Source organism: Pan troglodytes, chromosome 17 (assembly GCF_028858775.2).
Source record: "Pan troglodytes isolate AG18354 chromosome 17, NHGRI_mPanTro3-v2.0_pri, whole genome shotgun sequence".
Taxonomy (NCBI): Eukaryota; Metazoa; Chordata; class Mammalia; order Primates; family Hominidae; genus Pan; species Pan troglodytes.
Window position 1 is genome coordinate 86,416,415 of NC_072415.2, and position 16,040 is coordinate 86,432,454.

The 16,040-nt window shown below is 43.7% G+C and overlaps 1 protein-coding gene across 28 annotated transcripts in view; it reads right to left on the bottom strand.

The window, feature by feature from the left end:
- Positions 1–3,469: 3,469 nt before the first annotated feature.
- The window catches only part of ZNF516 (zinc finger protein 516), a 135,624-nt gene continuing 123,053 nt past the window's right edge, over positions 3,470–16,040 (bottom strand). For 21 of the 28 annotated variants that reach the window (XM_063795882.1, XM_016933916.4, XM_063795878.1 and 18 more), the window contains one exon: positions 7,540–7,826. In XM_063795882.1, coding sequence (XP_063651952.1) covers positions 7,810–7,826 — 17 coding nt within the window. In that variant the 3' untranslated portion in view covers positions 7,540–7,809. Of the gene's footprint in view, positions 7,827–15,725; positions 15,794–16,040 lie in introns of all 28 variants that reach the window. The other 7 variants (XM_063795876.1, XM_063795873.1, XM_063795874.1 and 4 more) reach the window with 2 other exon arrangements.

Genomic DNA, 16,040 nt, shown 5'->3' on the forward strand with positions numbered 1-16,040 from the left:
TGCCAATTTTGCCGTCTGAAGCCTCACTTTGAATTAGTCATCAAGGAATAGTTGGCAATGATCTCAGTCTCTTTCCTCTGTCAGATTTGACAAAGTATGTTCTAATTGTACTATGGGTTATTTCCAAAAATACACTCCCTTAGCTTTTCCTCACTGAAATTCACATGTCACTTGTCTCTCCCATCTTAAGATCTTATAGATTTTCCAAGTCAACTAAGATTTACTATCAGAGGCAAGTTTTGTTTTAATGCCACCTAATTACCCCATTATATCACATCCTTCCAAAAGTTTCAGGTGTGTGTCACCTAGTCCTGGTGACACCTGGGTATCTGATTAGATCCTTGCCTCACTCCCCAATGGAAGAGGCTCCATTCCTCTTCCACAGACACTGTGAGCTTGTATGTATTCCCTCTGAATTAGAACTCATTTTTTTTTTTTTTTTTTGAGACAGTCTCGCTCTGTCATCAGGCTGGAGTGCAGTGGTGCGATCTCGGCTCACTGCAACCTCTGGCTCCCTGGTTCAAGCGATTATCCTGCCTCAGCCTGCCGAGTAGCTGGGACTACAGGTACGCGCCACCATGCCCAGCTAATTTTTCTAATTGTAGTAGAGACGAGGTTTCACCATGTTGGCCAGGATGATCTCGATCTCCTGACCTCATGATCTGCCCACTTCGGCCTACCAAAGTGCTGGGATGACAGGTGTGAGCTCCTGTGCCTGGCCTAGAACTCATCATTTTTAGATCCATGTTCCTCCTCCACTGTGACAGCCCAAACAGCAGGTTCCGTTTTGTTCATCTTTCTATGCCTGCACCTATTTCAGTGCTTACCACACGGCACAGAATTTGTTAAGCGAATTCATAAGGTTGAAAACTTTGTGCCATTTCTACAATTTTAAAGAAGCCTAAGATCTTTTGATTAAGTGAAACTTGCATGTTTATCTGGTTCCAATTTACTTCTCTGAGTAAGGACTCTAATATTGTATTCCTTAAAAATGAATGTCGAGCTTCTGCTAAGACGCAGGGTCAGGGCGAGTCATCTACTCCTGCACAGCCTACCCTACAGGTGACATTTTATTTTGAGGCAGCATCAGCCTGTTCCTTCCACCACCCATCAACAGTTCTACTATGCAAAATACCCATGCCAGACCTCCAAATATTTCCCAGCGGTTCATCTAATTTTGCGAAGTCTGTCTTAAACCCTCCCTTTAGACTCGGTAACCCTGTCCTGGGAACATTCCGCTCCACCAATGCCACTCTTATAGAATGGAAGAGCAGGACATAAGGAGATTGATGTACGAAGTCAAGTGGGTCTCATGCTTGTGACCTGAATACTGGTCTTCCATGGACAAATCTGGGCACATAAAAAGGCAAGATGGAGTCCCCTTGTCCTCTTGCCCTTTATAACTTGAAACTGTTGGCAATGAAGAATTTACTCTTGGCAGATGAAATAACCCACCCAAGGGCTTGGAATGGGAATCTCCACATCTCCCTCAGTTGAAAAATGAAAACAGGAGACAGCATTTGCTACGGTTTGAATGTCTGTGTTCCCACCGCATTTCATACGTTGAAACCTGACACCCGAAGTGTTGGCATCAACAGGTGGGGTCTTCGGGAGGTGATCAGGGTCATGAGGGCAGAGCTCTCAGGAGCAGCAGCAGGGCCCTCATCAAAGAGGCCCGAGAGGGCTTGTTCGCCTCTTACTCCACGAGGACACAGCAAGAAGGCTCCATCTATAAAGTGCAAAGCTCTCCCCAGACACGGAACCTCCTGCCACACTGATCATGAATGTCCCAGCCTCCAGAACTTGAGCAAAAAATACGTTTAAAAATTGCCCAATCTTAGGTATTTTGTGATAGCAGCCTGAAAGGACTAAGACAGCATTCTCATTGTGATTGTTTCACTACATTTTCCCTACCCATAAAGAAATCAGACAGAGGGATGTGGGACTGTCACCTGCTCCAGATTCCTAAGGAAGTTCCCCTTCCTTAAAGCCATCCTAAGCCCCTGTGCCTCAGCAGACAGTGAGGAAATCGGACATCCCAAGAACGTGTCATGCTGGTAAAGACCAGGGCATCTCGCATTTTCTTTCTGTAATTTACAATAACATCTTTTAAAAACATAAGATTGAGAACATTAACAACACACATTAGAAATGCACCACTGTTTTCAAACAGCTAAGGAAGGGAAAATAAAGGTGCTGCGATGAATGCAGCCATTCGTGGTAAGGTTTTACATTGTTGGGGGTGGGGGGGCGTCATGACACCCAGCTTCCGCACCTAGCACGACATGGGCAAACTGCAGACACGGAGACTCCGCGCCACTGCCTTTCACCCATTTCCCACCCAGCAAGACGCCCAGAGCAGCCAGGGTAGATGTCGCGCCCTCACTGCTGGGTGATCAGGAGGCGGATAAAGGAGGATGCAATACTGCTTTCTGGGGGAAGGAGCTCGGTTACTTGTGGAACCAAAGGGTCTGGGATGCGGCCACAGGAACACCAATAAGCTCCTGTGTTACCAGGGGAACTGACCATGTCAGGTGACACAGAGATATGTAGGCCAGGGTTTTGTTTTGTCCTAACACAAGTGTTCTTAGCCCTTCACTTCAATGTCAGCTACCTATTAAGGACTTTGGTGTTGCCACTTCGTTTCGGATGCACGCCCGTCTCAGAAGAACCAGCCATCCAAGAGGTGGGAGGTTCTAAACAGCGAGGCATAAACCTCAGCAGAGTTAGACAAGGTCTGCACTTCATCTAAGGGCCTTTCAGAGTATCAAAGGCCTTCGGGCTTCCACAACAGCATTTTCACCGCAGAGTGGCGCACCCAGGGCTAGACGCCAGTGCTGTTCAGAGTTCCATTTCCTGCCCAGCACATCTGGAAAGCCACATTCGGGAACTTATCTAGTCCGTTCTTTCCTCAGCCAGTAGAGACACAGTTATATCTTTTAATTTTAAAACACATTTTATCTTTTTAAATTAGAATCTTTATTGCATCTGATGGTCCTGTCTCATTTTCGCTGTCTCATCAGTCAACCATTGCAAACCACGGTGCCAGCCCTTGTGTCCCCACATTTTTGACATAATAATTTCCTCCAGGTGTGGCTGAGTCAGAATTCCTTCTGCGTCCATCCCTGTACGTCCTGTATGGGTGACAGTGCAAGGGTAAGAACAGTGGGTGTATTCAGTGGGGAAAAAACATGTGTGCTGTGAAAAAAAATGAGAAAAACACAGCATCTCCATTAAAAAACTATATGTCCTCGAGTCCACAAAAGAGTTGAAAAAAAAACCACTCGGGCCATCTGGGCATCTGTTCAGATGAACGATCTTGTGAATCACCCTAAAACTCTTCTATAAATAAAGAGCATTAACACTTCGGTTTATGTTCAGCCAACAAAAATAAATAACCACAGATCAAAGCGGGCTGTCAAACGATTTAAGCCACCCTCTGAAATTGGGGAAAAATGTCTTACAAATCTCAGAACTCCAAGATGTTTTTATTTATTTCAAATTCCAATAGAATGAATATGTTTTATCTAAATATTTTTATCACACAACTAAAACATTGAATTATTTTTTCAGAAATAGAGTTAAATACATCAATCTAGTTACAAATTCTAATATAAAGAGTACAAAATATAATGTTATAAATTGTATTTTAAAAAAAAGAAATACAAATTCTATGGTCTTTTGCATTTTACTGCCTCAAAGTAGAATTAGCAAAGCTGATGAAGAATGAACATTTTCCCTTGGGCGGGTGGCCCTTGGTCACTCCCACAGGCATGTTACCGGGCTCCAGCGTGTGCTCCCACCAACCACAGCAAACAAAGGCGTCCTCCTCACTTGAAGTCCTGGCCTGTGGTTGTTTCATCTTTTTTTTTGCTCAGTGAACAAAACGTTCTGAAATTAGAACTCACCAAAGTTAAAAGCAGTAAAACAACATATGCTACTTAAGACATTTTGAAGTGGAAAGTAAAGCTATATGAATGCCGTCCTTCCTTCCTTCTTCTACAGCTTGGAAACCTCTGAGAATTTGCTGGGGGTGGCAGAGGAGGGTTTGTCTAGTTTGAAGGAAGGAATGTTGGTAGACAGTCTCCAGCCACAAAAGCCCAGGAGGTGCCCTCTTCCACACAACAGACTAAGCACTGCACCCACTTTCTTTGATCCAGAAAGCATCCCTACTGACCCTGTAACCTACACCCTCTCTGTCCAAAGAACAGAGGCCGACCAGAGTTGCCAGCCTGGAGAGGCACCATGGAGATGAAGCTTGCCCTTTCTGCACTCAACCCTGCAGCCTGAAGGAGTGTGAGATGATGAAACCCACATGTGCCGGAGCCCCTGCAGAGGTGTTCTCACACCCTCAGCGACCTGTGCACAGTGGCCGGATCAGGGGCGGGGGCCTGTCATACTGGGTGCTCCTTTCTCTGACGAAGTAACTGTATGCAACTCCCAACTGCTACTTCCTGAAGCACCTGCTTTTCAGGGAACCAGTGTCTTTCTTGGTTTAAGAAATAAATAAGTAAATATTGGGGGACCTCTTAAAACACTTAATACTTTTCAGAGCCTCAAAGGCAAAATTCACCTGGCTTTGAAGCCAAATCTGTATGGTGCTGAGAATGAAATCTGTCCGTCTAAGATGACAATAAGACCTTCCAGGGAACCAGGCAGAAAGGTGGCTGCGCAGGTACAGTGGCCAATTTCCCAGAGAAGATCCTCAATATCTGACTTTTGAGAGAATTTAAATATTCATTCTTCAAATTAAGGAATACAAGTGAACAACCTGAAAAGATTTTTAGAAGCTCATTAGCTGTGTGTTATTTGAACGCAAAAATGAGGAAGAGATATGAGCGGGAAACAGGAGAGTGTGGGAAGGCAGGCCAGGGTGCAGCCAGGCCCCAGCAGGGGCAGAGCGGGAAGCAGCGAGCGGAAAGCAGGGTAGAGACACCGAGAAGCTGCAGTGTAGACAACCAAACCCTTTATTGTCTAAGTTACATTAGACGCAACACTGTAAAAAATCCTGTTAAGAAACAAGGAAACAGCAGATCGGGAGAGGTAGTAGAAAGTCTGTAACAGTCAGAAGACAACGTACAGAAGCGTATCATGCAGAAATTACCATTCGGAAAAAAAAGGGAATCAAAACAGTGGCTAAATAAATAAGAAAACACAAATCATATTAAATACTATGACCAAATCAACAAATTAACAAACCAATACAATACTGATGATGGGTGGAAGGAAGGGACCACACATCCAGGCCTGCCCACAGCTGGCCTCAAGGGATGGCGTTCTTGGGGGGGCTCCCCAGTCTGTTTAACTGGGTGAAAACCTTCCTCCTGCACTCTGTGCACCCTGTGCGGCCCCGCAAGCTGACTGTCCTCCACGCCTGCTCTCCTGCAAGCCAGGAAGGATCCAGCACGCGGCCGGCAGGGCCCCAGCGCCAGCCCACTCCCCACCAGAGTCTCCAGGATGGAGCCTCACCAGCAAGACACTTCCAGCTCCAAAGGCCAACTGCACTTTTCCATGCCGCTTCTGAAACAGTAAAAATGTAGACTACACTTTCGTGTCACTTTGGGTACAGAATTTCTTTTTAATAACTAAAACACAGAGAAACAGGACTGGGTCACTAGTCCCTGACATTCCTAACAGTCACCATTCACTTTCAGCCAAGAAAACAAAAGCCAGAAAATGCAGAAATGATCACTGTGGGGAAACTACTGAAATGATTAAACATAAATCAACAGAAGAGTCTTCTGATTTCTTAGGTGGACAGAGGAATGTGTCTCCGCAACTTTGCCCAAAATAACTTTACAGAACAGTCAATTACAGTTGTTTAACTGTATCTGCATGGACATTCCTAATTACACCAACAGGACAGATCATTTTCGTACATATCTGGTGTAAGAATATCAGAAAAAAATAAGTAAAAAAAAAAAATATATATATATATATATATATATATATATATAAGCTAGCCAGTTACATTGCATCGTTTGAAAGTGTTGCAAAGTAACCTGAACCGTCAAGTAATTTAAACTCAGTAACAAGTAGAATCCAGAACCAAACATTACTAATAACAATAATAATAATAATAATATAATAATAATAATATTCAACAAATCATTAGAACAGGAAACCCACACTTTAGGGTGTATGTGTGTGTGTTTGTGTGTGTGTGTGTCTGTGTTTAAACAAGACTTTGTATCAGAAGCCCACTGTCTACAAAAACTGCACTAGTCCATTACCGTATTAAGTAAACTGTTGCTCTCGCCAGTATTAAAGGTTAGGATAATTTCTGTACATGTAAAATTATTGCTTCTTTGAAAAATATATTTAGCATGCTCGTTTTAATCCACTTCCTGCCTTTACAAAATTTCACAATTAAAAAAAAAACCTAGTAAAGCTTTTGCAAAAAATTTCACAGAACATTTTCATTCAAGGCAGCAGTAACTTTTGATAATGCATAAAATCATATGTGCAAAAATCTGAAACTCTCAGAAATATTACCATCACACATAGTGTCACGGCAATGGGAAAAGAAAATATTTATATCTGTGGAATACCATTTCAATTGTGTACACTGCATGGTTTAAGATCCTCTGCTATGGGCCTTAACCCCCACCACAAAAACTCGCATTTGCATTACTGAGGAAGAGGTATATAAAGCCGTCCCCCACCCAAGGGGCTGGTGATCCCCACACTTTATGAACAAAGTCACTCATCCTGTGGAGGTCACCAGGCCCAGGGAGAAAAGACACCCACTTGCTGGGGTGGCTCAGGGAAGGGGCGGGGAGGCAAAGAGTGGGGACAGAAGGCGCCAGAGCTCAGCACCCTAGTCATCTAGGGCACCTGAACCTGCTCAGGGATTCTTCTGCCATTACTAAAACAGGTCCGAATCGGGAGGACTCAGTGGCTAAATAATTTGTTAAGACGTATAGTCTTCCTTTGTAAGCAGTTTGCAGAATGTAGCCCTGTTACAAAAAGGTCCTGAGAATAAACAAGAAGCCTGCTTTTCTTAGTGTTGCGCTAGCCCTCTTCCGAGGCGGAATCTACGCATTCCCACAGACGTGTCTCCTTTGCCGGATTCGCTCAGTTCGAATGGTGGGAAGAATGGAACAGGCACACGGCCCCAGGGAGGAGTGCGATGGAGCCAGTGAACAATGAGGGTCTCATCATCATGCCCCTCCGCCAAGCCTGCTTCCCACAGCACCTGAACGTCACCTCCTTCCTCTCTCTTACTATTTTAAATACCCACTAAGACAAGGAGAGGCAGTAGTATTAATACTCGATCAACCTCAAATCCACCACGGCTTGTTCTGACATCATCTCCACAGTCCCTCTTAACATGGGAGGCCCCTGTGACAGTGCTCAGCCTCGCCACTCTGTCCAACACACACAACAAGTATCTTTTTTTCCAGTGTCTCAAACTTGTCTTGAATAAGATAAGATGCCTTGTGCCCCTACTGTGCCTGCCAGTACTACTGTTTATTATAAGAAAATATGGGACTATGGACGATGAGCACGTAAATGCGTATATAGTATCTACATGTATTTCTAGAATACAGCATCTTCATTTATTTCTGAACGTTTAACAAGGAGAGGCATCTGCCTTCAGTTTCCACTCCAGCGCAGCGGCTCGGGATGTGAGGTGTCTGCTCAGGAGTTCCCCGGCTGTTCTTCCATGGAGCGGCCAGGTCACAGGTGGGAGGCTGCTGGGACATCGTGAGGGTACTGCTAATGGCCGTTACGGGGACCTGGGGTGCGTCGGAAACACGCCTTTAGGTTCCCTTTCTCAGAGGCACTGTCTGGACGGTACCTGTGTTAGAATGGTCTCTCCCCTGGGTGAGAAAAAGGAAAGAACAGGAGAAAAGCTCATTTCTGCCTTTTGGTTTCTAAATGCATTTTTCCTATTAATTTTCTAATCAACATCCAAGAATACAAACAATGACCTTCACAAAGCAAGCCAACCAAGTAGGCGAAGACCCCCTGACCTGAGCTGTAACTCATTTCATAAAATCAGCATCAAGTATTTTAAATGTGCCTTGCTGCCTTAAAGAGAGGCAGCTTGAAAACGAATCATTTCCAGTGTGATTTAGAAAGGATCATTAGGCTTCCCTAATGGTTTCACATGTAAGAATGGCAGATGATAGTGTCTGAACCAGCTCTGGAGAGAAGGTTACAAGTTGGCAAGATGAGGAGGCGGCCAGATTGTAAAACTGTATAGTACAAAGCAGATTTACAAGTGAACGGTAGTTCCAAAACAAGGCTGAATTTGGGGTCATACAAACAAAAAGAAGAGCACGACTCTCACGTAGGTCTGTCAGAACTTCAGAGCGTGTTCACCCATTTCCATAAACAATTACCAAGTTGGAAAAAGGGAAGGAGTATTCTAAAGTGAACTGCGAGAGAAAACCAAGCATAAATGGGGGTCCACAGCTTTCAGAGAATGCTCTCCAATGACATTTGAAGCATCCCTGTTTGAACAATAGCATTTACAATCTGAGGACAGAAACAGTATGGCCAGATTAATCTTACTTAACTGCATTAACCTTCAGCTAAAATCTTGATGAAGTGAAACTGACCAGTGGAAATTAACATGCATACATAAACTAAGGGACTCGTGTAAAATTCTAACTGTTTCCAGCTATGCCTATAGGAACCCCAGAAATAATGGCGGAGTGGGGGAAGGTCTGGTTGACATAATGAATTAAGGGCTTTTCTTTAGTTAATAGTTCCAGAAAACTCCTACTTACAGCTGGCTCTGTGTTTGTGACATCTACCAGTTGGCATGTAGTGGAAGTCAGAAAGATACTGGACAAAATTTTACGAGGGGTTAGGGGGTGGGCGCAGTGGTGGAGACAGCAGTTTATTTGAAATGTAGGAAACAGTAATGGAATGAGAGATGTGATAAAACTTCCCTAAGTAGATGGTGAATTTCCTGCAGTAAACGGAGAAAGATTGTTTTACATTTTTGTACAGCGACGTCAGGCCGTGTAGAGATCTCTGAGGTTCGGATGGGAAATATTCATCAACAAGGCTCACTAAGAACCAATTCCAAATACATTCTGGAAGGAAAATGGTCTTCGTGTTTACCAAAGAAAACTGGGAGTTATAGTTAGCTATTGGGTGTTTGGCCTTGACCGTCTCTGCATAGCGAACATAGACGTCAGGGACCGTAAGAGGCGGGCAGGGGATGCCTGTGAACACAGGTGCTGTGTGTACCTAGATTGCACATGGACAGCACCCCCAGGGCACATCCACCTGGGTAGCTCTTCTTTTGGACCAGAAGTCACAGACTTGCATTGGGTTAGGCATCAATGGACTGTTCCAGAGGCAACAGGAAGACGGCCCTCCGTCCATGAAGGGCTAACGTTTTATATTACAGGGCTCAGAAGGCTTTAAAAATATTTATTTTGGAAGCACTGCAAAGTCGGGATAAGCCAAACAACTAGGTGGTTAAACTGTGTTCACAAATCCAGATGCAGAGACGCCCATTTTCTCTTCATAACTGAAGGGATGTGCTCCAATACCTCATTTTTTTAAGAGAGTTGCTTTAAGTTATTGATTCACCGGAGGCCACCATGTTATTATTCAATAAAGCAGCCCTAGAGCATTTTTAAGAAATGAATAAAACAGGGAAGAAAGGAGGCAGAGGAATATTCAAATTAAGTGGACACACTATAATCTTTTGAGCACGCCCGCATCGCCTTGTCCTCCTGGAAGGGAAAGAGGAGTCAAAACATGAGAAGCTTTCGGAAGATTTCGCTTTTCTTTTCTGCAGCTGTGAACTGTGGGCTTTTCAGTAATGCTGAAAGACATACTATCTTTCTTGAAGGTATTTCACTGTTCTAGGGATGGATATTGACTACTGGGACTTCACGAGGTCCACTTTCTCTCTTTCTTCTAGTAAGGCAAGGGACATGTGTATGCAGTGGTGGGTGTGGATCGATGCCCTGCACACAAAAACCCCGCCATGCCCCAGGACACACGGGGCACCTCTCGGCCTTCAGAGGGAGCTCAGCCTATAAACAGGGCTTGTGGTCAGCCACGCAGGCAATGCTAAGTGCCTGAGGACCAATTATGCACAATGCTTTATTGACTAAAACCTTTACCCAGCAAGCCATAAGTAAACAAAGGCTATGTGACTGGAGGGATTTTGGGTAACTCGCCAGGTCTAATTCATGATTTTTGGTAGCATATTATATTTAGAGAAAATGGAAAATGTGTTTTAAGATGCTTGTTTGGTTTAATAAATAAGAAAAGCTTAAGCAAATGAGCCGAATTTCAAACTCTGATCTGTGATGCTGAGACTCTGAAAGTGATACTGAAAATAGATTATGCATATATTCAAATGTACCAACCTACGTGATTTCTCCATCATTTGCATTATAATAGCCACAGCTAAAAATGAGACAAATTAGGTCGCCATTTGTTTTTTCATTTCCTGTTATTTTGATTAATGGAATTATTTATCCAGCTTAACCATTTTAAAATAACATTTAGAATAATAAGAAATAAACTATTAATCATAGTCTTTAAATTCTGGCAAGGAATCCAAACAAATCAAAACACCAGATTTCATATTTCAGCAGACATTCTGGTCTTTCAATAAATCCCAAAACCACGAGGTTGGGGGGAATAATTTTTCTTGGTTTCAAAAATCATTTTAATTTCTAATGTTTAACAACAACGCAACAAAAAAAATCAATTTCTCTGCAACACTAAAGAAACTTCCTAGTTTTTCCTCTAACATCCACAGGACAAAACACCCAGATTTCAACATATTGTTTTCAGAAAGTGTTCTTTCTAATGATGAATGCTGATGATTACTAGAAATTAAACATTTATTCAGTTGTGCTAAATGGATGACCAAGCATCTTTTAAACGACAACATGCATGAGCTCTTTCCCTCATTTAGAATTTGATTTGGAGGATCAGCGGTCCTTGATATTGGAACCATCTTAATCCAAAACACAGTAAAAGCACCAAGGACAAGCACCAGTGCCACCGCCGGGCTGGAAGAATCACCCACAAGAGCGGATGCCCTCACAGCTGGGCTCCTGAGGCCCAGGGCCCGGACCCTCTCACCATCTTCTAGCTTGTCTACGATCGAGGCAAAAGAGTGAGATGCCTAAAGGGGTGTGCTGTGAGCATCCACAGCCTACGGGTAGCCCTGTTATTTATCCTCCATCTCTGCCTTCCAAGGCTCCAGGCATCCTTTCCACCCTTACCACCTACCAAAGGAAGGTGTTCAGAAAGAAATGGCTGCTTGACTATCTGGTTTTCATAACCTCCTCTACAGTCTTCAAGTATGTGTATATAACACGGAAGAGGCTTAAACAGTGCGTGTGCTGAAAAAGACTGCTACTAGTGTCACCACGAAAGGCAACTACTTTATTTCTCCTCAAGCTTCAGGTGTGTGCTGATCAATTAAACTGACTTTAATTTAATTATTTATTCCTGATTCTAACCTATGGTGAATTTAATCAATTTCAGCAGATTTACCTGGCCCTCGTGCCTGTTGAATTGTTTCGCTGAGATAGACGGTATATCACGATTTCTCAGAATTTTCCAGTATAGAATATTCAAATATTAATATGACAAAGTAAGGGCAGTTGTTCTACAAAAACCAACCATGTCTGTCTACCAACCGGAGGGCTTTTGAACAGAATGCAGCAAATGAGGTAACTATGCCTATCTTGACAACACTTTTCTCAAACTCACGGTTTTCCTGCATCCTCTCTTTAATGAATAATTAACGACAAGTCTCTTAAACCAAACAAAACAAAGAGAAGCAAGCTGGCAGGTTCCGACAAAGCCACAAGACACCAAGTAAAGAAAACATGCCATCAAACTGAGTTCATAAGCAACATCTACCAACTGGCTTATCAATGACAGCCATCTGTCTACACGGGCGTAAGTATGTGTGTAGATGTGTTCACATGTGTGCTCACCACAGAAAGGCTCTCCAAGTATGTGAGTTTCCTCCAGTTATTAAGGAAAATTGCTTATTTTTAGACTAAATGACAAGAGGTCACACTGAATGTGTGCTCTGTGGTGTATGTCCTAACTTGATTTCCACAGCAAGTATACAAAATAAGCACCATTATCATTATTTTACAGATAAGGGAACTTAGGTTACATTATATGTCTATGGTAGAGGATCAAAGTTAAAGCCTCTACTCAATAACCCAATAGATTATACTATCTGGGTCTCTCAGAGTAGAACTGGCTGACCTTGAATGAATTTAAATGTTGACAGCTATTAGATACAGTCTCTGCCAGGATCTCTCCTCTCCACTATAAACCCGTATCTTCCCCTGCCTATCAGACATTCCTACCTGGGTTTCCACGAAGCTCTCAAACTTACCTTGAATTCTATCTGGAAATGTTTTATCCTGCTCCTCCTTCCAGCCTCAGGGGAATGGATCGTCCCTGGGGCCAGCTGCCTGAAGCCAGACCTGGGGTCAACACCATTCCCTCCTGTCCCTCACTTTCCACGCCCAATCCCTCTGTTCTAGTCCCTCAAATCTACCCGCTCTCTCCGGCCCCATGCCAGCTCAGGCCACCTTGTCTCTCGCTGGGATCAAGCTAAGCGCCTCCAAAGACCTGCTTCTGCTGCCGGGAACCACTAAGCCCATTCTCAGTAGCGTGTGACCTGCTCATTCTTCTCAAGCTACAACTGTGACGGTGTCAGCCCTGCCTAGGGCTCTCTATCCCCTGTGGGAAGAAATTGATGAGTCTCAACAAGGAGACCTGGTGCTCTCTAGACCCCAGGCCCGAGCCTCCGCCCACCCACTCTGGCTCTCCCTGCGTGAGCTGATCCCCACCCAGTTCCTCCAGTGGAATGTGTTCCTCCACTCCGGGCCTTCCACGTGCTGAGCTCTTTAGGGACGCCCATCCCTCCGCCCCTCCATAGTCTTCCAAGCGCCTCCAGCCTCAATGACAGGACCCTTCCCATGTCACAGCGCTGCCTTGCTCTGCCCTACTTCCTGTCTAAGCCACCCATGGACCTTTTGAACCAGAGAAGCAGGAAAAATGGTTATCTTGTCTCCCCAGTATCCTGCACAGGCCTGGCACGCAGTAGGTGGTCAATAAATATTGTTAGTAAGTGAATAAATTATTATAAAAAGGCATTTCCAAATACTGTTTCAATTACATAATGTAGCATCTAAGTGTCACATCAAATAATTTCTGCATGAATACATGGTGTTGCATGATCCAAAAAAACCACAGCCATGATCCCTAGCATCTAAAGCCCACAGGAAAAGAATCCGATTTAAATATTAATGAATGTTAGCAAAGCACACTAAACATGAAAAAGAACATGGCTGGTAAGTATGAATCACATTCTAGACATACATAACTACAGAATGTTTTCTATAATCTATAAGGTATCCTAAATTTAACACAGCTATTGTGGTTTCTGTAAACAATGAGAATTATAGGATAAGAACAAAGAACCCTAGGATTTAAACCTCTACCTATTACTGATGTGTTTTGCAATTATCCTACCCAACAAATCTCTATAGGAATGCTTATAGTTCCAAAGTATGTTAAGGAAAATGGAATTTTCTTAGAGAACTCTGCAGAGCATTCAGTGATAAATCACCAAAAGCTACTTTAAATGTAATGAAAGACAAAAAGTACCATCAGAGGCCATGAGCTCAGATATGGAATTTAACAAACCAACTGCCACAGCAGGAGACGCATACAAATCTAGCTCAGTTTTAATGCCAGGCCTGAACCGCCACTGTCCTATGAATGAAAGGAAAGCTCACCCACCGAGATCTTCACACCAACAGTTAATACACAGGCTAAGTCTGAAAGCCACATTCACTCAGACCACAATATTGAGTTACTGTAAACTTGAAACTAAGAGGTTAGTTGGTATGAAGTATAAAATAACATTTTAGTCTAGAGAGACAAAGAGAACGATATAAGTACATCTTTTCTATATCAGAATCAAGAATGAGTAGCAATTATTATAAACTCCCAGCATAACCAATAAGTAACACAGAAATTATTTAAAATAGTCTAAATGATTTGCTTTTTGATCTCCCATTTCTCCCTGGGAGAAGAGTTTTTCAAAGAGGCTTAGGTAGAATTAATAGGCAGCAAATAAACTGACATGCATTCCTGAAGAATCTCACCAACTTGTTCCTAGATCCGCCTGGCCTGGCTTCCCGCCCCTGTCAAACATTCCTACCCAAAAGCCAGGTCTTTGGTGGGTTGAACGGGTCACCTGTGTAAGCAGGAACACTTGGCACTCACTCCAGTTGTAACATCAACTTGTAATTCTCAATTACAGCATGACCTTGCTGTTACTATATCCCACAAACACATCATGGTGACTGTTTGTGGCAAGAGGGTTTTATTTCTGTTAAAAAGGACAATGCTTCCTAACTGCAGTGGAGGTCATACACTTGGAAATCTTTTCATTCCATTTTCAGCAAGATGTTTTACTTATTTCGTAAGTTGTCATAGTATTGGGTAACTATGGGTTTTATTAAGAAAGGCAGAAGCTAATTATTTAAAACCTGTAATAAATGGCAAGGGTTTTTGTCAACAATACATGAAGCAAAGGCTTTTAACAATACACAGAAATTCCAACAAGGCAAAAAAAACAAAAATAAAAACAAAAACCGAAATCCCTCATCAGGTAATGTCAATTCTACATCCAGCCCAGCTCAATCACTAATTAGCAGTGGGTCCTTGGTGAAGCCATTTCATGCCTCTTATCTTTTTCCTCTAGAAATAAACTAGAACGATTCTCGAGTTCCTTTGAGACCTCACTAGATCATATGGAGTCTTGAGATCCCTTGGAGGTCTGAACTGCCCTCATCCTCACCAGCAACCAGGAATCCCACAGACAATGAGATACTTCAGCACAGGGACACAAACTGAATTCGACCACCCAGACAGGGCTCGACTCTCATGGCAAAGAAACTCTTTCCTCAATGACAAAGGGGAGAGTTTGTCTTTGGAGAAAGCCAGAATGTTACTTAGAGAATGCTTGTGCAACACAGGTGTGACGTCCTCTCGGAGGGCAAAATGGGAGAGCAATGAAAATACATACTCTCAGCCTGAGAGAATGCAAGAGACCCGCTGCGGGCTGTGGGTGCCTCCCTACTTCAGAGCAGGACTCAGAACCGCGTGCTAGTGCCAGGGTCCCACACGCTCAGTGTGTACTGAGTCACGCATGTACACAGGTCATGCCTGGATGGTAAGGTGCATCACAGGCACAGGCACACAGCTACTTTCAGGCACTCTGGCCTTGCCAGTCGTGTTCGTAATGCAGAGAAACAAGGCACAAAGCCGCAAGACACCACGCTGGACACGAAACTTTTCTTACGGAATAACACAAAAATAATGTTCTTCAAGGAGGTTAACCATAATTTGTTCTCAAGCAAACTCCCATCCAAAACCATCTTGGAAAAACTGAGTTTCTAGTGTCTGCAGTCACCGCCAGTCTGTCCCAACTTCCTCCTCCCCAGTACAACCAACAACCAGCTGTGTGCACCTAGACCCTGCACCACCCGGCTGGGAGGACCTCTGTGCGGCTACTGCCCACAGACGGCCCCGAAGGGTCAGGTTCCAAGTCAAAGCATATAGGATTATTTACACATCTAGTGAAAAAAACAAAAAGAAGGTCATGCTTCAGTGATGAGCATCATGGTGCACCTCTCCCAGCTACCGCATCGAAACCCAGACATCCAATTCAACATGAGACCTACTTGTTTGGGGGCGTCTGCGGAGGTGGTGTGAACTTCAGAACCCCGAGGCCCATCGGACTCAAACACCACTGTGGGAACAAGGGGTGTGTTAACAGATGAGCGTGTGAGCTTCAGGACGTGCACATTAAATGAGTCCATTACAGATTAAGTACTTCCACAAAAAAAGACACCAGCGCCTAGCCTGTGGCTGGAAAATACCAATTTACCGTAACACTTACAGTAAGAGACTGTGATAATGGCTGCCTGGGGCCACTGCCCTTTTTAATTCAGACCTCGCTGCTGAAGAAAGCAATCACTGACAACATTAATTATCGG